We start from the raw sequence: 23,655 nt of genomic DNA, 5'->3' as shown, positions 1-23,655 counted from the left end.
AACTTTTTATTTTCAATTATATTTTATATATACATATATATGTTGAATACTAAGACAAAGCATACATACCCTTGTACCCCAAACAAGGCTATTAAAATTTGTCGTCAATTTATTACTGCCCTTTCACCTAATATCAATTCAATTCAAATAGTTATGAAGCACCTACTATTTGCCAGGCCCCTTGCTAAATACTAGAGATTCAAATACAAAAATGAAATAGTTCTTACCTTCAAGGAGCTTACATTTTATGGGGAAGAGGAGATCAGATACACAGCTAAGTAAATTTTTAAAATAGATACAAAATAATGGGGCAGCTAGTAAGGAACTGTAACTGTTGGGATGTCAGGAAAGGCTACCACCAAAACTGAGCCTTGAAGAAAATTAAGGGTCAACCTATCATATCTGAGGGAATTTAAAGAGGGGGAGGAACATTGTGTGAATCTTACTCTCATTAGAGTTGGCTCAAAGAGAAAATAATTGACATATTTGGTTTACAGAGAAACTTCTCTCACCTCATTAAAAAGCGGAAGAGGAAAAGGGAAAAGGAAAAGTAATAAGGGAAGGGTACAAGAAAGGGGAAGGGATTCAAAGGAGGTGGGAGGGATTCTAAAGAGGGAGAGCTGCGTGAGGCAAGTGGTGCCCATAAGTTTAATACTGGGGAGTGGGGAAAGGGCAGTAAGAGAAACAAAAGCATCTGGGGATAATAAGATGGCAGGAAATATAGAATTAGTAATTTTAACCGTAAATGTGAATGGGATGACCTCTCCCATAAAATGAAGGCAGATAGCAGACTGGATCAAAAGCCAGAACCCTACAATATGTTGTTTACAGTTAACACATTCAAAGCAGGGAGATACATACAGAGTAAAGGTAAAAGGCTGGAGAAGAGAGTTAAGGATCCCAACAAGTCCAGGGAGAGTGTTCTGGGGGAATGCCACAGACTCTGCAAAGGGACAGAGATGAGATACTGCTGTGTATGAGGAACATCACGTTGGCCAGTCTAGCTGAGCCACAGACTATGTGAAGGGGAGTCATACAGTAGTAATACACCAATCATAAAGGACTTTTAGTGCTAAACAAAGCAGTCTGTAGGTTAGCCTAAAGGAAATAGGCAGCTAGAGAAACTTCTAAGACGAGAATGTAACATAGACCTGTACTTTTTTTTTCTGCAAATTAAATATTTGTGGGTCATCCAGCATGATTTCATGCTATTGAAAACAGGCATATTTATAAGAAATTATATGAAAAAATGTTCCTTGCATGTTATGCTCTGTTTGACTGCCTGACTCTTCATGATTCCATTTGGGGTTTTCTTGGAATGATTTGCCATTTCCTTCTCTCATAGATTAACACTTGCCCGACATCCCACAACTAGTAAAAGTCTGAAGCCAGATTTTAGCTCAGGTCTTCCTGACTCCAGTATCAATGCTCTATCCACTGAACTATTTAACTGCCATTCAACAACCTGTCTTACACAACTCCATCTCAAGAGCCTACCAGCTGTCCATCACTGGACAGCTAGGTGATGTAGAATAGAATGCTGGGTGCAAATCCTGAGTTCAAATCTAGCCTCAGATGCTTACTAGCTATGTAATACTGGGCAAATCATTTATCCCAGTTTGCCTCAGTTTCCTCATCTGTAAAATGAGCTGGAGAAGGAAGGAAATGGCCAACCACTCCAGTTTCTCTGCCAAATGGAGTCACAGAGGCAGGGAGCATTAGAATGGCTGAACAACAGCAAATATCACTGAAAATATACTGCAGGTTATGTGTACCCATTGCTTTTTGGATTAGCCACACTTTTAATTTCTCAGAGAGGCTAGGCTACAGAGTATTATTAGGAGAATGCTTGTGTGAAAAAGATAGAATTTTGTCCCTGGAAGGGATGGAAATTGAAAGTAAAGTACAATTGCCTAAATGCTGCCCATTATGGTATCTTCTTCCTATTCAATTCCAAGTCTCCCTATAACCCCAACCTAAATTTGAGCACTAATATACTAATTCAATGGACTGACCATCTAATTGCATATGGTGATCTGGGCAATAGGCATTTTTCTTTTAGTTCTTTTCATATGGATTATTAGGACAATTTGGATACTTGAAGGTTATTTCAGAGCCAAATCCTAGCAGGTTCTACCATGCCAGGAGAGCTTCAAGTAAACTATAGGCCACAGATCTGATCTAAAGGCCAATTTCTCTAAGAGTGTGCAGAGTCATCATCAGTGGGTTGGCCACAAGTGATGAATGATCATGAGGACCCACAAACTGAAAAAAGCTTGCTACATATTAGGTGATTAATCTTTACCTCTCTATCCCTTAGTTTCTTTATCTGTAAAGTAAGGAAGTTAAATTTAATGACCTCTAAGTTCTTTCCAGTTTTAAATCAATACCCCTCTGATTGATTTTGCGTGCCCCCATTTTTTAGGATTTGTGTGTCCCCCACTTTGCAAAATTTGTATGCTCCCTACTTTGGGGGATTTATGTGTCCCCACTTTGGGGATGTGTACCCCCATTTTAGCATTTATGTGCCCCCAATTTTAGGATTTGTGTGACCCCTACTTTTTAGACTTTGTGTGCCTTTCACTTGTTAGGTTTCATGAATTCCCTCACTTTGTTAGTTAGGGAACTTATTAGATCACCTCTCTAGCCATAGAATGTATAGATGACAGAAATCTTACCTATGAGCTAGTCCACCCTTATTTTTTTACAGATGAGAAGACCAAGGGTTAGAGGAATTAAATGAATTAGGTAGTTTGTGGCAGAGCTTAGATTATGAATCCAGGTCTTCAGATTTGCAGGCTCCTCCCCCAGGACTGTTCTGAGGTAATCTTGTCATAAAGTTTCTGCCAAGACTCAGAGTAGAACCTTGTGAAACGTTTCTTGCAAGTTCTACAAATCTCCTTCCTTCATCTTTACTCCACTTTCAGGCCCCAGCATCGTCATCAGAGACTGTGCCCATTATAATATCTTCTTTGCCAGTTTAGCACCATTCTTCCCTGTTGGGGTGACAGCAGGTCAGGGAGGCTATCCAGGCTAGCAAGCTATTGACACTCTGGTCAAATCTTTCTGCTTCACTTTAGGCAAGTTGCCACATTATCATGCTGGCCAAAAGGACTAGCTTCTGGGAGGGACCGCAGGTGAAAGATGATATTTCTGGGCTTGACCTCTGAAGCCTGATAGGATGGGGCTGTTGGACTGGAAGCCAGAGAACTTGGGTCACTCTGTGTGTCCCACAGCTTGTGGGACTCCCTTAGTCTACTCCCTTAGTCAAATGAAAGGGTCCATACAATTATCTATCTAGGGATCTCATCTAATTCAACTCAATTCAATTTAACCAACATTTATTACATGCAATAAAGGGACTGCACTGAGCACTGGATCCATGAAGACAGAAACAAAACAGTACCTGCCTTCATGGAGCTTGTATTCTTCTGAGTCTAATATTCTATTATTTTATGATCCTATGACCTTGGCAAAGTTGAGGGAGCCAGGGACAACAAACAGAATTCTCAGGAAAGGATTTAACATTGGATTCTGACCTCAGTTATTCCTGCCCCTTCTAATCTGCTCATCCCACACAGGAGACGATGAGGAAGAGGAACCAGAGATCCCACTGAGCCCTCGGCCTCGCCCCTTGGCAGAGCTACAGCTGAAAGAAAAAGCAGTACCCATGCCTGAAGCCAGTTCATTTTTTATCTTCAGCCCTACTAATAAGTAGGTGGTGTCCATTATAATTTTTTTGGTGGAGGGGGGAAGGACTAAATTTGTTTTCTCAGTATGGGAAACTTTCAGTGTGGAAACTCCTCTGTTAATGAAAACAGGTGAAAAAGAAAAAGAAAAAACAGGTGAAAGAGTATTATATATTAAATCAGAAGGTGCAAATTCAAATTCAGCCTATTTGTGTGTGCAATGTTGAACAAATAACTTATTCTCTCAGGGTCCAAGTTCCTAATTTGCAAATTAAAGAGTTGAGTTAAAAGATCTTCCAACCCCAAATCCTGTAATTTTGCCACTTAGCTATAATGGGTAGTTATGGGCACATTTCACACACTCATTAGAACACCTCCTTCCCTTTCCTTTTGCCAGGATCAGAGTACTGTGTCATCGCATAGTCAATGCTACCTGGTTTACCAACTTCATCCTGCTCTTCATTCTGCTCAGCAGTATTTCCCTGGCAGCAGAGGATCCCATTGAGGCAGAATCCTTCAGGAATAAGGTAACTCCTGTTCCCCACCTCCTCTTTGCCTGATTGTCCCTGGATTCTCAGAAAATTCCATTCCCAGAGGTATGGCCAATCCCAGGAAGATTGAGTCACAGAATTACAGAAACACAGCTCAGAGATTACTGGAATCCCCTTGACTACATCCCTGACATGTAGAAACTCATTACTTCCCAAAAGATCCCATTTTACTTTTAAACAGCTCTTCTTAGGAAGTGTTTCCTTATACTCCTAACTCTTGTTTCCTAACTCTGTTGGCTATAACTTCTCCCCATTATCCCTTGATAATTTATATCAAGAGGCAATATGATTATGGTATAAGGAACATTGGACTTAGAATCAGAAATCTTCTGGCTTTGGTAAGAAATATTTATTAAGGACTTACTGTGTGCCAGTCATATTCCTCCAAGAACCCTATGTATTTTATAACAAGAGATAGTGTGATTGTAGTGGAAAGAGAATGGGAGTTAGAGTCCTTTATCTTAGGTAAGAGTCCTTTATCTTAGATAAGAAATACTTTTTTTTATAGTTTTTTTTTAATTTAATAGCCTTTTATTTACAGGATATATACATGGGTAACTTTACAGCATTAACAATTGCCAAACCTCTTGTTCCAATTTTTCACCTCTTACCCCCCCACTCCCTCCCCTAGATGGCAGGATGACCAGTAGATGTTAAATATATTAAAATATAAATTAGATACACAATAAGTATACATGACCAAAACGTTATTTTGCTGTACAAAAAGAATCAGACTCTGAAATATTGTACAATTAGCTTGTGAAGGAAATCAAAAATGCAGGTGTGCATAAATATAGGGATTGGGAATTCAATGTAATGGTTTTTAGTCATCTCCCAGAGTTCTTTTTCTGGGCATAGCTAGTTCAGTTCATTACTGCTCCATTAGAAATGATTTGGTTGATCTCGTTGCTGAGGATGGCCTGGTCCATCAGAACTGGTCATCATATAGTATTGTTGTTGAAGTATATAATGATCTCCTGGTCCTGCTCATTTCACTCAGCATCAGTTCATGTAAGTCTCTCCAGGCCTTTCTGAAATCATCCTGTTGGTCATTTCTTACAGAACAGTAATTAGATAAGAAATACTTAATAAGTGCCTACTATGTGCCAGATATTATATTCCTCTATGAATCACATGTATTTCATAACAAGAGATGGTGTGATTGTAGTGGAAAGAAAATTGGACTTAGAGTCAGACATCCTTTAACCATGGCTAAGACATACTTATTAAGCACCTATTCTATGCCAGGCATTATGCTCTAGGTACCCAGTGACACAAGTACAGAGAATGAAACAAATCCTATACTTAATAAGCTCCTATTATAATGGGAGGAACAAGCATATAACAAAATATCTACAGTATGAATACAAAGTTAATGACTAAGAAGCTATACAAAATAATTAAATATAAGTTAGTTTTGGAGGGAGGGCTCTAGCAATTGGAGAGGAAATCAGGAAAGACTTCCTACAGAAGGTAGTACTAGAGCTGTGTCTTAAGGAAAGAAAGGGGTTCTCAGAGGGAGAAGGAAAGAGAAAGGATATTTCCAGACATGGAGATAGGAAGTGAAAGTCATTTAACTGAGGTCCTGTCTCTATGAGACTCAGTTTCTTCAACTGTAAAATGGATATGACAAAATGTGCTTCAAGAAGAAATGAGGAACAAAAGATGTGTCATGAAAATGCTTTGGAAGCTGAAGTTTGTTGCTGCTCTGTTCTTTTCAATCATGTCCAACTCTTTATAATTCCATTTGTAGTTTTCTTGGCAAGGATACTAGAGTGGTTTGCCCTTTCCTTCTCTAGCTCATTTTACAGATGAGAAAACTGAGGCAAACGGGGTTAAATGACTTGCACTTATAAGTATCTGAGAATAAATTTACCTTAAGAAGATGAGTATTACTGACTCCAGTCACTCCATCCACTGTGCTATCTAATTGAAAGGTGCTATTCAAAAATATCAGGGATAATTACCATATTACTTAGCAATGGCTGATAGCTACCTCTTATTTCCCTGCTTATTTGTCCTCATATAAATCAGGCTTGACCATCCCTATCCCACAGCCATTCATGGTATTCCGGAAATAGCTTTCTCTATGGCCATATTCTCTAGTCTATGGCTGGACTCAAGATTCACGACTATTCAATATCTAACACATCATCACCTTCTGTTGGATCTTTTGAGGTATAGTATGATCCTACTCCCCTACCTACACTTCATGAGTTCTCTGAAGTGTAAGCAATAGTCCTGGATTACACAACTATAACTATGTTTATTCCCTGCTCTCCCCTATCTCATTCATAGGAGTGTGGGATTAAATAGCTAAATTTGGAAAGGACCTGAGAGGTATCTCTTATTTTGCAGACGAGGAAACTGAGTCCAGAAATATTAAACCTTGATCAAAGTCACACAAGTAGCAAGTGATGGATAGGATTTGAACGCAGGTCCTCTTAATTTAAACATAATGATCCTTCAAGGTACCACACTACAAACAACTCCTGATTTGCCACTTTTACTAAAAAGCCTTTCCAGACTAATCATAACAGAGGCAAAGATTTCTGTCAGACGCCTCTCCTCCCAAAAAGAGAATCCCAGATATGTCTCTTACTTTGTCCCTTCACATACAGCCTCTAAAAGGTGCTAGCCTTTATTTGATCACTAAGTTAGTCAGATAATAGAATATCAGAGCTAGAAAGAACCTTAGAGTTCATATAGTCCAACCCCCTCCTTTGATCAGGGAGGACAAGGCTCAGAGGGAAAATGACTTTTCCAATGAATTAGTCTGTATTAGAACCCAGGGTTCCTAATTCCCAGTTCAATGCTCTTTCCAGGGCATCACCTTATCCAAATACCTTAGACTGCAACTTATACAAAATGGTATTAATTCCATCTATCCAAGCATGTGTTTGAAATTTTAGGATTTAATTTTCTGTGTACCCACTACATGTTCATTCTTATCAGTGTCAGGTCTTGGGTTTTAATTCATGGGATCTTTGACCATTTTTATGTCCTAGACCTCTTGGACAGTCTGATAAAGCCTTCAGGCCTCTTCTCAAAATAATATTTGTAAATAAAAAAATAAAATATATAGGAGCACAAAGAAAACCAGTTATTTTGAAATACAGTTTTCCAAAGTAGTTTTTATTTTTTAAGTTCAAAAACTCCAAATTAAGAACTCCTGAGAATCTATTCAGTCTTGTTTGCATGAAAACCTCTGTATCATGTACAGAGTTGAATACAAATAGGTTCTCAATTTATTTTGCTTTCGATGATGGTCATAATGTCACTGTTACCTCACTGACTCTCACTGGTTTCTTTTTCTTTTCCTATGTTATTCCTTCATCCCTACCTTAGATCCTTAGCAAATTTGACATTGCCTTCACTTCTGTCTTCACTGTCGAAATTGTGCTCAAGGTAAGTATCCCAGAAGACTCCCAAGGGACCCCATCTACCCACATAGCTTTTTAAGCCAATGACTTACATATTTCTCCCAGCCTAAGGTTTCCATACTCCCCTTTGCATTTTTGAGGGGGCGGGGGAAGAAAGTAGTGTTTATGCCTCTGGCCATGAGTTTACCATAAGGTCACAAATTTAGAATTCAGAGGGATCTTAGATAGCTATTAAGCCTAACTTTCTCCCCACTAAATATTTTCATTCCTTCATTTATCAAGAAACTGAGGCACAAACAAATTAAATTGCTTTGCCCAGAGTCATACAGCTAGTAAGTGAGTTAGAAAAGATCAAATCAGCCCCAAAGAGGTATATCTTTCCCAAGGTCCTTCTACAAATGGAACTTTCCAAATCAAAAAACCTGGGTGCTGCAGGAAAGGGATTTCTTATTCAATGGCCTCAGTCAGGCTATGGAAGAGTTATCTGGGCCTTCCACCAGGCTAAGTCAGACACACCTTGGAACTTCTCCAGACACAGTTATACATAGGCCTCGATGCTTTTTTTTTTAATTTTCTCTACTTTCTAAAATTTCCTTGGTCTCTGATGTCAAATTTTCCTGACCCTTGAATCTGTTTGGTTCCTTAGGTTCATATGTCTATAAAATCCATCCCCTAATCATCTTTTCCATTGTTTTTGCTGCTGTCATCATAACAGCGGATGCACTGGATCTTCTCTCTCTTTCCCCTGTCTATTATATACTTCAAACCCAAAAGTGAATGTATTTTCCACTGTTTATATAAGAAAGAAATAGAAATATATTACTTCCCAAACTATACACTAGGGTAAGGTAACTGGAAGGACAAATGAAAGAAAATTACCCTATTCCTGCTTAGGGGATACTTATATTTTCTTCCTTGCTATAGTGTCCCAGGTCTAAGTTGGCCCATCATGATTCTCTCTTGCCCTAGAGCATCATCTCCATTGCATATCCCCAGATCAAATAATCTTTTTCTGAACTGGGATTGCTTCACTAGTGTCTTCCCACCCAATATCATTGATCCAGTCTATAAGCCCAGGCCCACACTTGGCTAATCAGGATATTCCAAGTAACCATCACATATGAATAAAACTTATCCTATCACCTCAGGAACAAAAAACAGCAACCCTCCAAAAGTATACAAAGAGAAGCCCATTTGTTGCATGAGCCCAGCAAAATAGTACAAAGATGATACCCTCCCTTGCCTTCTTCCTCTCTGTTATTAGGTAGGAAACTGTTTGAAAGCAGAAACTAATCTAGTTTATATTCACAAAAGACTTAAAATACAATGAGTATTTAGTGAATTTCTACTGAATGAAAAAGTAAATGAATGAATAAATGGATGGATGGGTAAATAGATGAGTGAGGATAGGATCTGTATATCTATTCTCATGACCCACAAGACAAGTACAGAGTGGGTGTATAGTCCCTTTGTTGCAAAATACAATACCTCTATAAGTTGCAGTCCAGTTTTAGCATACTGCATGATCTTCATTTGTACTCTCTCTAGCATATTTCTAACATATTGAAGGTTGATTATCACTGGAGTAGTTCCAAGTCTCTTGTTCTTTGTTAGCTAAAACTAGGAAAGCTTCTCCTTCAGAATGTCCCATGTTGTTAGGTCTGGGCTTCCAAAAGTCTACATCTATATCATATTCTTCTCTGAGTCATCATCTGCTGAATGTTATTCATTCATTCAGCAAACATCTATATATAAGTTACTGTAAAAGATACAAAGATAAAGAAGGCAATACCTACCCTCAAGGAGGGTGAAATCTACTAGGAAAGGGAAAAAATGTCTAAAAATGACTACTGTACAAGAAATAATGTAAGTATCATCAGAAGGATTCAAAGTGATTTGAGCTTTCAGAAGAGGGAGAGATCACTTCTACTGGAAGGAGCAAGGAAAAGTTTAAAACCTTGAAAGATGAATTGGATCTCAAAAGGAAGAGATGAAGTTCAGGGAAAAGGCATTCCTGGAAAGACTGACACAATCAAAGGCTCAAAGGTGGGAAAACATAAGATCCAAGACCAGGCAACAGTTAGGCATTTAGCTTCGTTGGAGTATAGAATATACCCGTCCAACAATAATCGGGCTAAGTCTGCAAGGATAGGTTGAGAAAAATCAAGAAGGGTATGAAGGCTTTTAACAGTCTAAAACTTTTAAAAATTTTTTTCAAATTTCAAGAGCAAAGGGACATTATCAAACTGTTAAAAGAAAGCCCTCCTAAAATTCTCAAAAAGGTGACAGAATTTGTCATGCCATCTTCATATCCTGAAGAAAAGATGAAGAGTTACCCTTTGAAGTCAAAAGGAGCACTAGCTTTACTAAATATTTTCATTCTTCATTTATCAAACATTCATCAACATTTCTTAAGCATATTGGTGTAGTGCAGAGGTGTCAAAAAGGTGTCTCTACATATGGCAACACTCTCAAGTGAGAACCAAACCAGATTAAAATGCAGAGGAAATGTTTAACAAAACAAATAAAAATACAATAGAATATAGTTTTAATATGTGTTTTTCTATATCAATATGGAATTATTTCCATTTACTTTAGTTTCCATTTGAGCTTGGCACTGCTGATGTGGTGAATAGAAATCTGGCCTTGAAATTAAGAAAGCATAGATTCAGATCTCACTTCTGATATCTACTGGTTGTTTCACCCTGGGCAAGGGTGTTTCCTTTTTTTTTTTTTTTTTTAGTTTACTTTTTCAGTGCCATCAGCAGCTCTCTTAGATTATAAATTGCAGACCAGGTACCAGTCTTCATTGCCAAAAGAAATCTCGTGTGGAGTTTCCAGTCCCAGTAAAATCACAGATATAATCCAAAAAAAGAGGGAAAAAAATACCCTTCTAAATACAGAGCATAGTACTAGACTAGTACCATAAGAAACACTTAGAATAAATTATTTACATAGTTTTTTGACCAATCAAGGGGCTTACTAGATAGCGAAAAGAAGAAAATGGACTCACTGTAGGAGGGGTGTGCTGTTTAAATATTTAACAATCAGCTTTCAGAGGTGGGGGAAATGTTGTCCATAACATACTTTTAAGTTTGATCTGTATTTTTAGCCCATCACTTTCTTAAATCTAGATAATCAATGAAACAATAAATCACGTTCTAATTTTTTGAGATATGAATTTTCACTCTGGAAATTTCATGGCTCAGGATCTCAGAGCCAGTACTAGGTAGTTCCATTCTAATTCTGTTCTAGGACTTAGAAAGGACATCTGTGGTTTTCTAGTACAATCTATACTTCAAATGATTTCTACAGCATAACCAACAGGTAGTCTTCCAGCATCTATTTAAAGTCTTCCAATGAAAAGGAAGTAACTTCTTATATTCTGTTAGTTTACTCTATTTAAAATTCCTCTAATTATTAGAAAGTTTTTCCTTATATCAGGTCTAATAATTCCCATTTGGCTACTAAGTAAAGGTCAAGTTTCTTAGTGTAATATTTGAAGCCCTCTGTGATCAGATTCAACTTATTTTTCTAAGCTCTGTTGCTTCCCGCTACTCCCTTATGAACATTCTATTCTCCAGTCAGACTTGCTGTCTCCACTTCTTTGCCTTTATCCATGCAGATATTTCCACTTCAGATCCCTTTTCTTTCTCTTTCTAACAATACATCTGGCAACATTCTCAAATGAAGCCCAAACCAGATTAAAATGATGAGAAAATATCTAATAAAGTAAATAAAAATACAATAGAGCATAGTATTAATATGTGTTTCTATATCAACATGGAATCATTTCCATGTATTTTAGTTTCTATGTAAGCTTGACACCATTGATGTGATGGATGCATGCTACCCACCCTTCAAAGTTCAGCTCAAAAACCACCTCTTTCATGAAATTTTCCTTGATTATCTCACTTATAATTGATCTCTCTCTCTTTCTCTTCAACATTCATCTAGTACTTTGACCCATCTTGGGCACTTTTCATGCTCTGATTTATATTGTAAATTAATTGTTTGCCTTTAGGCACTTCACAATATTCCCATCTATAAAAAATCAATTTATAAAAGAACTATTGAGAAGTTGGTTTCTAGGTGGGCAGTCTATAGAGAAGGCAGCATTGACAAGGAACCTTGTTAAATCTGTTTCATCCCCTTGGTTCAATGTTGTGTTTGTTTTTTTCCCTCCATAGATGACAGCTTATGGTGCCTTCCTACACAAGGGCTCCTTCTTACGCAACTACTTCAATATCCTGGACCTGCTGGTCGTGGCCGTATCCCTCATCTCCATGGGCATTGAGTGAGCAATGACTAGGGCTATCCCTGGGGATGGAGACCTCATGAGTTCGACAATACTGACCCCCAAAGCTCCTAGTATCTTTCCCAAAACTCAGGGCTCATAAGTTTCATACAATGACAATGACTCATACTTTTTATAATACTTAAAAGTTTATAAAGCATCTATACTATACTATACTATACTATACTATACCCTCTCAGATCCAGTACCATCTCTGTGGTGAAGATCCTCAGGGTACTGAGGGTACTCCGACCCCTCCGAGCCATCAACAGAGCCAAAGGATTGAAGGTGAGAGCTCTATGGGCCCTGGACCCACTTTCCCTAATTGGGAAAGAAACATGAAGATAGCTGGGAATGGGTGATCTATTATCACCAAAGCACCAATGGGTTCATTGATTCACGTAGCTAGGTCATTGAATCATGCTAGGTTCTTGCCTCAAGCCCCTTTTTGGTCATCCACCCACAATGGGACCTCATAAATGTCTACTGTCAGTCTCTCTCCCGCCAATCAGGGGGAATCCCCGCTCTTGTATGTTTTGGGGACTCCCCAAAGCCTAGAAGCCATGAGGCTGGTCCTTACCTGGTCCTTTCTCCATCCCTCAGCATGTAGTTCAGTGTGTATTTGTGGCCATCCGGACCATTGGCAACATCGTTTTAGTAACCACCCTCCTGCAGTTCATGTTTGCCTGCATTGGAGTCCAGCTCTTCAAGGTAAGAGGCGCACATTACATCCAGATGTCATTATTTGTTCACGTGTTTTCTAATTGTCAGATACACACTTAGCTTCCAGTTCTTTTGCTATCATAAAATGAGCTGCTATAAATACTTTTGTACATATGGCTCCACTTGTTACAAGGATTTTTGTTTTCAGGGGATGGGAGTGGAGTGAGAGAAAATACTTATTACTTGTAAAAAAAAAATTTAAGTAAGGTGCCCTTCTGTGCTCCAATCCCAAGTTGCAGGGCAATTAGTCCTTCCTTGCTAAAGAGGTCAATCTGATCTGGGGGATATTTAGGGAGGAAGGAAGCAACAGACTCTCTGAGGACAGTTGAGCATTTGTGCCCCCCTGGAAACTGCACTGTTTGATCTTTTTTAGAGCAAGAAGGAGCAATAGGATGTGAGTTCCTGGTTGTTTTACTCTAGTGCTGAACCTCATAGAACCAGCTGTGAGAGGCAGGGAGCACAAAAGAAACATGTTTGCATTTGAAATGATGGGATCTGGATTCAAATTCTCCCTCTGCCATTTATTACTTATACTTTTAGGACAAAATCACTTCACTTCTCTGGGCTCAGTCTCCTCACTTAGAAAATGTACAGGAAGTAAGTACAGCCTTCAGAATGAAAGACCAGACTAGACAGTGTTTGATATTCCTTTGAGATGTCACATGTATAATTGATGGCATATTACTTGCATTTTCAATATGAACTAGAGGGAGGAAAATAATTTGAAACTGAAAATGTAAAAAGAAAATGTTAAAAATAAGTTAAATAAATGGTGTATCTTTGAGCTCTAGTAATCCCTGAGATATAGGAGCTGCCCCTAATGCTATTATTAACAATGTTTATTACACTACAGTATATTATATTGTAACATAGCATATTAACAATGTTATTATTAACAAGAAAATGTTATTGTTAAGCTATTGTTAAAATAATTCTCAAGTCTATCCTGCCTTGCCTTCCTTCCAAAGAGTATGGACAAGAAGATTTTATAGTTATTAGAATCAGTAATTCTGTACTCTCCCTCTATCATAATGCCTTTCTGGTCCCATTTTTAAATTCAGTTTCCATGACAACATTCTCTATCTCTCCTTCTCTTCCCCTCCTTCCCTCCTCCCTCTCTGTGTCCTGTCCTTCTCTCTCTCTCTCTCTCTCTCTCTCTCTCTCTCTCTCTCTCTCTCTGTCTCTCTCTGTCTCTCTCTCTTTTTCTCTCTTCCTCCCTTCCTCCCTCTCTCTTTCTCTTTCTCCTTTTCCTTCTCCCTCCCTCCATCTCTGTCTCTCTCTATCTCTGTCTCTCTCTGTTTCTATGTCCCTTGTATCTCTCTGTCTCTGTCTCTCTGTGTGTGTCTATCTCTGTCTCTCCATCTTTCTGTCTGTCTTTGTCTCTCTTTGCCTCTGTCTCTGTTCCCCCTCCCTTTCTCTTTCTTCCCTCTCTCCACCCCACCTCAGGGGATGTTCTACAGCTGCAATGACTTATCTAAGATGACTGAAGCTGAGTGCAAGTAAGTTGCCTCCCACCTCCCTCCAGCTTTCTGAAGGAACCTCCCCACTTGGACATGATCTAGTGAAGGTTCCCCCGCTCTCCCTCCAGGGTTGCTCAGAAAGGTGACTCCAGCATCAGCTAGGAGGAAATGACATAGTCACTAGTAGAAAAGATCTGATAGTGTTTTAAAGCCTAGAGGTCTGGGAGATTTGGGGAAAAGTGAGGGGCAATGTGGTATAGGAGAAGAATCCTCAATATGAATTTTAAAAACTTGAGCTTTCTTATGGGTCTGACATTGGAGAACTCACTTAGCTTCCCTGGCTACACTTTCTGCATCTGGAAAATGGAAAAAATTGACTTTTTGGCCCTTGGGGGTCTCTTCTAGCTTTGAATCTATGATCCTATACTCTTATAAGAGACTAAGACCAGGGGAAGATCAGTGAGGAGACATTCCTCCCCTTCTTCTTACTATTAAACCCTGGGCAAAACACTTCGCTCTGTGGAAAATCATCTCCAAGGCTCTTTCTGATTCTAAATCCTGTGAGTCTACGCTCCTGTGAAAACCCAACGCCCCCATGACTTACCTTCCAGATTGAGAAATGGGATCTACATCTTCATCATCATTTTCTTTGCTATTGTTTCCCAGTGATCCTCCCCTCTCTCTCAGAGCCCTCCCTTATTAACAAAGAAATACAGTCAATGGGGATGACATCAGGAGATCATGCACTTGGGAGATTCCTGTGAGCTCTAAGCCCTCCTGTTATTTTTCTGGAGATGGGGTGTCTGAGGCTCTCTGGGGTGGAGGGAGGCCCCAAAAGAGCACTTTCAGGGATGGCAGCTAAGCCACTCAAATGATTTGGCTTCCCTCTCTTCAGGGGGTATTACTATGTGTACAAAGATGGAGACCCGAACCAGATGCAAGTATATCCCCGAGAGTGGCTACACAATGACTTCAACTTCGACAATGTGCTGTCCGCCATGTTGGCGCTCTTCACTGTCTCAACCTTTGAGGGATGGCCCCAGTAAGTGTGGGGATTGGGAATGGTGGTAGGAATAAAGATGGGAAGTATACAAAATAGGATGGTAATGGCTACATTAGGAGGGTGCTTGGATAACTAAAATACACCCTTTTTACCCACCCCAACATGCACACTCATTGTAGCCAGCAGTGTATGTGTATACATGTACTCACTGAGAACATGCTTAATACTTACAGACTGTAAATATAGCAGGGCATTTTCAGAGGCTGTCCCTCTCAAAGCAAGGTGGGAAAATACCTGGGATACCTAATCACTAAGTAGAGTGCCCATGGATACATGGGTAAAATAAATAGGTTAGCCCTGTCAATCATACGTTGCTAGAAGCATTTTATAATTGCTACAGCCACAAGAGGAAGCATGGAACTGAGAAGGGACACCAAACCTTATAGGATAAGGACCTTCCTGAGCCAGATGCTATTTAATACAAAAAAGGCAGCAATCCACTAGCACTGGAGCTAGGACAGACCTGGATTCTAATCTTACCTCTAACACTTACTAGCTGGGAGACGATGGGCAAATCATATACCTTTCTAAGCTTCCCGTTCCTTATCTTAGGATAACTGGGATGCTCAGTGAGCTAGATGGCTTGAAAGCTAGAAAGTACCATGCGAATGCTGGTTATCATTATTTTTGTAAATGTCAATTGTATCACATTTCCATGTTCAAAAACATCCAACAGTTCCCTAGTGGAAGATTCTGTTCTATCACTCTACTGTGCTTTTAAACTTTTCCCTGCAGTAACCCTGTGATTATTGGACATGGTCAATATGAAAATTTACTTTGTTTGAAAATGCATATTTGTCATAAGGCTTTTCCTCTTCTTACTTTTAAAAAATGGCAGATGGGAGGGAGAGGAGCTAGGTGGTACACTGGTGAGAACCCCTGGGCCTAATGTCAGGAAGCCCGAGTTCAAATCTGCTTCAAATATTTATTAAACTATATGACCCTGGGCAAGATTCTTAATCTCTGTCCACCTCAGTTTTCTCAACTATAAAATGAGATCATAAAAGCATCTATCCCCAAGGTTGTTGTGAGGATCAAATGAGGTAAATAGATAATTAGTAAATGTTTATTTCCTTCCCTCTAAATTTAAATTTAAAAAGAAATTGAAACATCAAAAAATTCCGTAGTTAGTACAAATATTATTCTTAAGTCCAAAATCAGTCTGAAATTCAAGGCTCTTCTTAATCTTGCCTTAGCTTTCCCTATTCCCTCGATTTCCTCCATCCTTCATAGGCTTCTCTACAAAGCTATTGACACACATACTGAGGATATGGGTCCCATTTACAACAACCGTGTAGAGATGGCCATCTTCTTCATCATCTACATCATCCTCATTGCCTTCTTCATGATGAATATCTTTGTGGGCTTTATCATAGTCACCTTCCAGGAGCAGGGTGAGACCGAATACAAGAATTGTGAGCTCGACAAGAACCAGGTACTCTCATGCCCATAAAAGTGGGATCAGGGAAAGGGAGGGAGGATTCTCACTTCGAGAGCCCCAAAGGGAGGTTAGGGTGGGATTGTGGGATGGGAGAGATCTTGCCAGCTGATAGAAAGAGTCCATCCCAGACAAAGGGAGCAATTCTTAGTTTGGAGGTAGCACCAAATTCATTTGCCCTTTATGTCCAGAAGTCTACCTGACACATTCACTGAGATATCTGGCTCAGATATCTGAGCTGGAGCACTACACGTAGCCCAAGATAGAGAGTGGGAGGCAGATAGAGACATCACCAGTTGGGTAAAAGTCAAACAAATGGAGTGAGATTGCCACCAATTATATATCGCTGGAAGCATTTTATAATTGCTACAGGCCACAAGAGGCAGCATGGAGCTGAGAAGGAACACCAAGCCTTATAAAATAAGGACCTTCCTGTGCCAGCTGCTGTTTAATACAAAAGAGGTGGCAGTCTGCTAGCATTGGAGCTAGGAGAGAACTGGGATGGTACAACTTCCCCTGAGCAGACTGGGCAACTCCATTAGACTGTGCTTGCCATCATGCACACTCCCCCACAAGCATATCCCTACCCCCTACTACCCTCTGGAGGATTTCCTGCCTCCCTCAATTCTAACACCCCTGGGTATGGTATAATTCAGCGCCAGTGTGTGCAGTATGCCCTGAAAGCCCGCCCACTGAGATGCTACATCCCTAAGAATCCCTATCAGTACAAAGTGTGGTACGTCGTCACCTCCTCCTACTTTGAGTACCTGATGTTCGCCCTCATCATGCTCAACACCATCTGCCTGGGGATGCAGGTAAGAGGCTCCTTGGGTCAGCTCACCTGCTCTAAGGGAAGGGACAGATCCCTGGAGAGGGTAGGAGGGAGGTAGGGATTCCAGGATCAAAGAAGTATCTCAAGAGACTTTTAACTTACAGAATGAGATCCTTGCCCTAGAATGTCTGGGTTGGTATCTCAGTAACACTTCAATTAGGAATAGATTTGGTATTCACAGAGAAGGTATATCTCTAAGGATCTCCAAAGTTAGATACTTCATTATCTTGCTTATTTTTAAGCTTTGATTAATCATCTCATTGTTTAAATAATCTTACAATTGTTTGAGGATCCCAGAGGTCATTTAGCCCAGCCCTTTACCACTATGGCATTTCTAACAATTGATAGATAATCAAATGCCATACTGGACACCATACAAATAGAATTATCCAAACTGAGTCACTGCCCCCTATAAGATACTAATGTATCTGTTATTATATAGATAAAAACATTATAATAATAATAGGAGGATGCTAAAGTATTCACATCCTTTACAGGGGAAAAGTTCTCTAAGTCCTAAAGGAACAAAGATTATGACTCTTTAAGAGGGAAAAGAAAAGGAAATTAGTGAGAATATGAGCAGTGAGAATATGTCCAAATCCATTAGGGCAAAAAGAACCCCTCCAGTAGGATTCACATGATAGGCTCTAGTCCAACTCTCTCATCTCAGCAGATGAAAAAACTGAGGGCCAGAGAGTTTGAAGAAGTGTTCCAAGATCCACCAAGGTGAAAGTGTTGGAATTTGAATGCAAATTCTGGGTTTAAATCCAATATTCTTTCCACTGAACCATGCTTGGAAGGCTACTGGGTTTTTTTTCTTTAATGACATTTTATTTTTCCAAATACATGCAAAGATAGTTTTTAACATTCACCATTGCAAAACCTTGTGTTCCAATTTTTTTCTCCCTCTTTCCCTCCCTGCCCCCTCCTCAAGACAGCAAGCAATCTAATATATGTTAAACATTCGTAAGTCTTCTAAACATATTTCCATATTCCTCATACTGCACAAGAAAAATTAGATCCATGGGCAGCTAAATGGTGCAGTGGATAGAGCACCAGCCCTGAAGTCAGGAGGACCTGAGTTCAAATCTGACCTCAGACACTTAATACTTCTTAGCTGTGTGATCTTGGGCAAGTCACTTAATCCCCAATTGCCTCGGGGGTGGGGGGAAAAAGAAAGAAAGAAAGAAAAATTAGATCAAAAGGTAAAAAAAAAAAAAAAAAACACAAGAAAGGAAAAAAAAAGCAAACAAACAATTACAATAACAAAAGATGAAAATGCTATGATTTGATACACATTCAGTCCCCATAGTTCTCTCTCTAGGTGTGAATGGCATTTTCCATCCCAAGTCTATTGGAGTTTCATTAAATCATCTCATTGTTGAAAAGAGCCAAGTCCATTGTAGTTGTTCATTACATAATCTTGGTGTTACTATATATAATGTCCTCTTGCTTCTGTTCACTTCACTCAGCATCAGTTCACGTAAATCTTTCCAGACTTTTGTGAAATCGGCCTGCTTATTTCTTATAGAACAATAATATTCCATTTCATTCATTTACCATAACTTATTTAGCCAGTCCCCAATTGAAGGATATCCACTCAATTTCCAGTTCTTTGATAGGAAAGAAAGTAGAGGGAATAAAGCTTGGCTCAGTTTATAGTTGAACGGGGGAGGGAGGACAGAAAAAGAAGTAGAAAATATAAGTTCTTTTATTTTCATGACATGAATAATGAGGAGACAAGATCATTCTCTTTTAAATAAGTAGGGAAATAACAGCTAAATAGAGATTGAACACAGAACTTTTCTGAAGAAGGGGGCCACTTCCTCATTCCTATCCTATTTATCTACAGAGTAATTCTAAAAATAAAGTCTAGTCCTCTGGTCCACTAACCACTGAGTGCAGATCTGAAGAAAAGTGGACATAAGGGCTGAAAGAAATGGCCTCTCTTCTCCTTTTCCTCCCTTGTGTTATGTTTCCATAGGATTCTATCTTTGAGGGATCTGGGCATATGAGTGCTTATTAATCACTTGAATTCTCTGAACTTAGGGAGGACAGAAAAAGTGAAAAGGAAGGGTTTGGAAAGAAGTTTGTGGGGGGGGGACATTCTGATTCAGAAAATTTAAACTCTGGGAATCTTTGGAAAATAGGTTCAAGAATGCCATATTGCCAGTCCAATTCCCTTCCTTTCCATTTCCACAGCATTACAACCAGTCAGAAGAAATGAACCACATCTCGGATATCCTCAATGTGGCCTTCACAATCATCTTTACCTTGGAGATGATTCTCAAGCTCATGGCCTTCAAAGCCAAGGTGAGTGTTGGAGATGGCGTTCATGGTCACAAATTAATGCGAGAAGCAGAATTTGAAATGAGAAGGGATCCCTCTCAACACAGAGAAATAGACTTTAACTTGTTAGAACCTAAAGTAAGCGGTGTAGAAGTGGACAAAACCTTAGAGGTCATGACTCCAATCTCCTCTGTTTATAGATGAGGAAAGTGAAAATCAAAGAGGTTCTGGAATTTGTGAGGAGGATAATGCAAGAATTATAATTCCCATTTTGCAGATGAGGTAACTGAGACCAGAGAGCTACATGATTTTCCCAATTTACCAGAGCAAGTAAATTCTAGAGCTGAGATATCCTGGCTTCGAATCTAACACCTTTCCCACTACAAATGTGAGGGGGCGTTCTGAAGTACCTGATTTAAAACTGAATTATACAAGGGCAGCTAGATGGGTCAATGGATAGAGCACTAGCCCTGAAGTCAAGAGGACCTGAGTTCAAATTTGATCTCAGACACTTAATACTTCCTAGCTGGGTACCCTGGGCAAGTCACTTAACCCCAATTGCCTCAGGAAAAAAAAAAAAGAAAAAGAAAGAAAGAAACTGAATTATAGATGTTAAACCACTAGAGGAAGACCTGGTTCATGATTTTTCCTCAAACTCTGAACACTTAATAACTCTTACCTACCCTCAGCAGGGAGTTTCTATAACCCCCACTGGCCACTGAGGATGCTTTCTCCTCCTAAACTGCTTCCTCTTCTGTTGCTCTCTCCTCTTTATCTCCCTTCTTCCCCTCACTCCTCCCATTTCCTTTCTTTCTCAGGGCTACTTTGGGGACCCCTGGAATGTGTTTGACTTCCTGATTGTCATCGGCAGCATCATTGACGTCATCCTTAGCGAGATTGATGTGAGTTTCAGGAGATTGTAGGTACCCAAAAGGAGGGTAAGGTTTCCAGATATGCAAATTCATTCATTGATTCAACAGATATTTAATGGGCATTTCCTAGGTCAAGGGTGTTGTTAAGCACAATGAAGATTTTTTTAAAAGACAAGTTCCCTCCTCAAGGAATTTACAATCCCACGAGGGCCATAAAACATGTTGGCAAATAAATACAGCTTTAAACCACACTGAGACTTTTGGGACACTTCATACAATACAAGGCAGAATGTGACAAATCCCAAAAGAATATCACAGAGCAAAAACTAAATTGTGTAATTAAAACATCCAAGAAGTTTCACCCCAAAGAAAATTCACCTCTCTCTCTCTCTCTTCCTTCCAGAAATAAACAGCTCTGGAAACAGAGCACTACACATACTGTCAGACTTAGTAAAATGTGTTGTATTTGCTGAACTGCTTTTCTTTCTTTTATTAATTCTTTGTTAAAAGGGATATATTTTCCCAATCCTCAGATACTAATAGGATCATGGACCTAGATCTAGAAAGGAACTCAGAGACTGTCTAATCTAACCTCTTTGTTGACAGATAAGGATATTAAAACCTGGAAAGATTGAATGATTCATTCAAGATATACAAGTCATCATCAGAGATGGGATTTGAATCCAGGCCCTGTGATTCTAAGAGTTATTTTTTTCATATACTGGACTATTTTTCCCTTTTTAAAAGGGGTCCTGAAAAGGTTAAGAACAACCGATGTAGGCATTCTACTGTCACATCCTCTCAGTTTACATTTAAGAAGGGCTTGGGGCAGACCATACTCACTTGTAGTCTCCGTGGGAAGGAAAGGAAAGTCAGAAAGGTTTAAGATCCATAAGGCAGATGTGAGGAGGATGGGAATTCTAGGCACTGGAGACCACTAAGGCAGAGGGAAAGGAGAGATACATACCATGTGTGAGGAACAGAAAGAACACCAGTTTGACTGCAGAGTACAGGAAAGGGAGTAGTAAAGAAAGTGGAAGATAGATTGGGGACAGGTTGCAAAGGATTTAAAAGCCAAATAGAGAATTTTATGTTTTATGTTAGAAGTAATAGGGAACTACTAGGCTAGTAAGTAGGGAAGTGACATGATCAGATCCTGGCTTGAAGAAATTCACTTTGGCAACCTATGTGAAAAGTAAATTAAAGTAGGGAGGAGCAAAGAGAAAAAATAATATCAGTAATTGGGGTACAGGAGAAGTAAAAGAAAGGAGAAATAGGAAGAGACATTATACAACTATATCATAGAACCCACAGAAGGATTGTTGTTGCTATTGTTTTTAATTAGGGCTTTAAAAAGTAATAAGGGCTTAAAAAAAAGGTGTAGTTAACAATATCAGTGTTGCAGAGACCAAGGAGAATGAGAAGTGTATTATTCTTGAGTTTGGCAAATAAAAGATCTTTGCAGAAATTTCTGTAGGGTTGGAAAACAAATTTCAATAGTTCATGTCTAAATGGATAATGAGAAGTAAAAGTAGAGATTAAAGATATATTCTGTCAAGATGTTTGATAGTGAGAAGCAGATAGGATGCCATTTAAGGATGGAAGCAGGCTTGGGGGAACATTTTTCAAAAGTGGGAGACCTGAGATTAGACACAAGAGGGAACTAGGGCAAGAAGTTGGAATACAGGCAAAATAAAGGGTAAAACTTATGGCAACTCAGAGGCAGCTGGGAGCACAGTGAATAGAGCACTGAGTCTAGAGTCAGGAAATCTGACTTTCGATGTTTACTAGCTCTGTGACCTGTGGGTAGGGGGCCTAGTTTTCATTTGCCTCAATTTCCTCAACTGTAAAATAGGGATTAGCATTTACTTTTCAGGGTTGTCATGAGGATTAAATGGGATAATATTTGTTTAAAAGTGCTTAGCACAGTGCCTGGCACATGGTAGCTGCTATATAAACAATTCCTTCTTTCCTCATGGAAGATCCATTGGAAAGAGGATAACTTATGCGGAAAACTCCTGTAAAGGTTGAGCTCCATAAATGTAAAGCATTATTCATGCTTTTTTTTTTCAATGTGTGGATCAATTTTGCTGGAGTTTTTTCCCTCTTAAAAAAAATTTCTTATTATGAGGGATGGCTTAAGGAATAGGAAGGATTAGGAATAAAGATATAGGAGAAAGCCTAGGTGATATAAAAACAAGTAATAATTATTTTTCCCTTAACATTTTATTTTGTTAAATATTTCCCAATTACATCTAAAATTTTTTATTAATTTTGAGTTCCAAATTCTCCCCCTCCACCCCTTTAGAAGGCAAGTATGATATTGAATAATCATCCATTTTTTAAAAGAGTTCAAATTGAAGTGTTAACCTTTAAAAAGAAGAAAGGTACTTTCTCTGAGTCAGGAGATAAGATGAAAATTGGACAAAGTTACAGGGGAATTTTGAAATAAAGATGTGATAACAGAGAGGTTTTGAGACAGAGAAAAGGGAAGCTGAGGTATCTCAAGTTAGATAACCCTGTTGTTTGTAAAACAGGAGCTCAGGTCTTCAACGTAAAATAAGGAAGTCAAGAGTAGACCTGGAATAGTGGGGAAATGATTGATCTGGAACTACCATGGAAAATAGAGTCAATTAGCGGTGAAAACACTGTCAAGCAACAGTGAGAACCCCACTGAGGACAAGGATGAATTTTTAGTGGATCCAATAATTTTATGACAATCACTAGCTCCATTTTTGTCTAAGAGAGGAATAAAAAAAAAAAACAAGTTCTGGTGATTATACAGACATACAGAAAGTCAAAGGAATTCTAGGGAGCTAGTGAAAATAGCATTGAAGTGACAGACCAAGGCAGGCTGGTAAGTGAATCCTGAAAAGGATTGATGATGGGTTACCAAGGTCTGAATTCTGGGTAGGATGTGTACAGGATATAAGGACTGCAGATTGAGGCTTTTCTGTATCTTCTCTAGAGACTTTATTTTTTTATTTTGAAAGTGGGTGATGTTTGTATATGTGTGTGAACTTTCTACTCATGGAATTTATATATATAGCTTCCGGGG

The 23,655-nt window shown here is 39.1% G+C and overlaps 1 protein-coding gene across 1 annotated transcript in view; it reads left to right on the top strand.

Annotated features, from left to right (window-relative positions):
• The window catches only part of CACNA1S (calcium voltage-gated channel subunit alpha1 S), a 99,360-nt gene that overhangs the window by 54,483 nt on the left and 21,222 nt on the right, over positions 1-23,655 (top strand). The window contains exons 17-28 of the mRNA XM_031937116.1: positions 3,582-3,714; positions 4,087-4,216; positions 7,589-7,648; positions 11,814-11,920; positions 12,121-12,208; positions 12,524-12,631; positions 14,090-14,142; positions 14,999-15,145; positions 16,400-16,601; positions 17,261-17,419; positions 19,639-19,749; positions 20,544-20,627. Coding sequence (XP_031792976.1) covers positions 3,582-3,714; positions 4,087-4,216; positions 7,589-7,648; positions 11,814-11,920; positions 12,121-12,208; positions 12,524-12,631; positions 14,090-14,142; positions 14,999-15,145; positions 16,400-16,601; positions 17,261-17,419; positions 19,639-19,749; positions 20,544-20,627 — 1,382 coding nt within the window. The remainder of the gene's footprint in view (positions 1-3,581; positions 3,715-4,086; positions 4,217-7,588; positions 7,649-11,813; positions 11,921-12,120; positions 12,209-12,523; positions 12,632-14,089; positions 14,143-14,998; positions 15,146-16,399; positions 16,602-17,260; positions 17,420-19,638; positions 19,750-20,543; positions 20,628-23,655) is intronic.

The sequence above is a fragment of the Sarcophilus harrisii genome, chromosome 4, assembly GCF_902635505.1.
Source record: "Sarcophilus harrisii chromosome 4, mSarHar1.11, whole genome shotgun sequence".
Classification (NCBI taxonomy): Eukaryota; Metazoa; Chordata; class Mammalia; order Dasyuromorphia; family Dasyuridae; genus Sarcophilus; species Sarcophilus harrisii.
The sequence above is the reverse complement of the archived record's forward strand: the minus strand, read 5'-3'. Positions and strand labels throughout refer to the sequence as shown.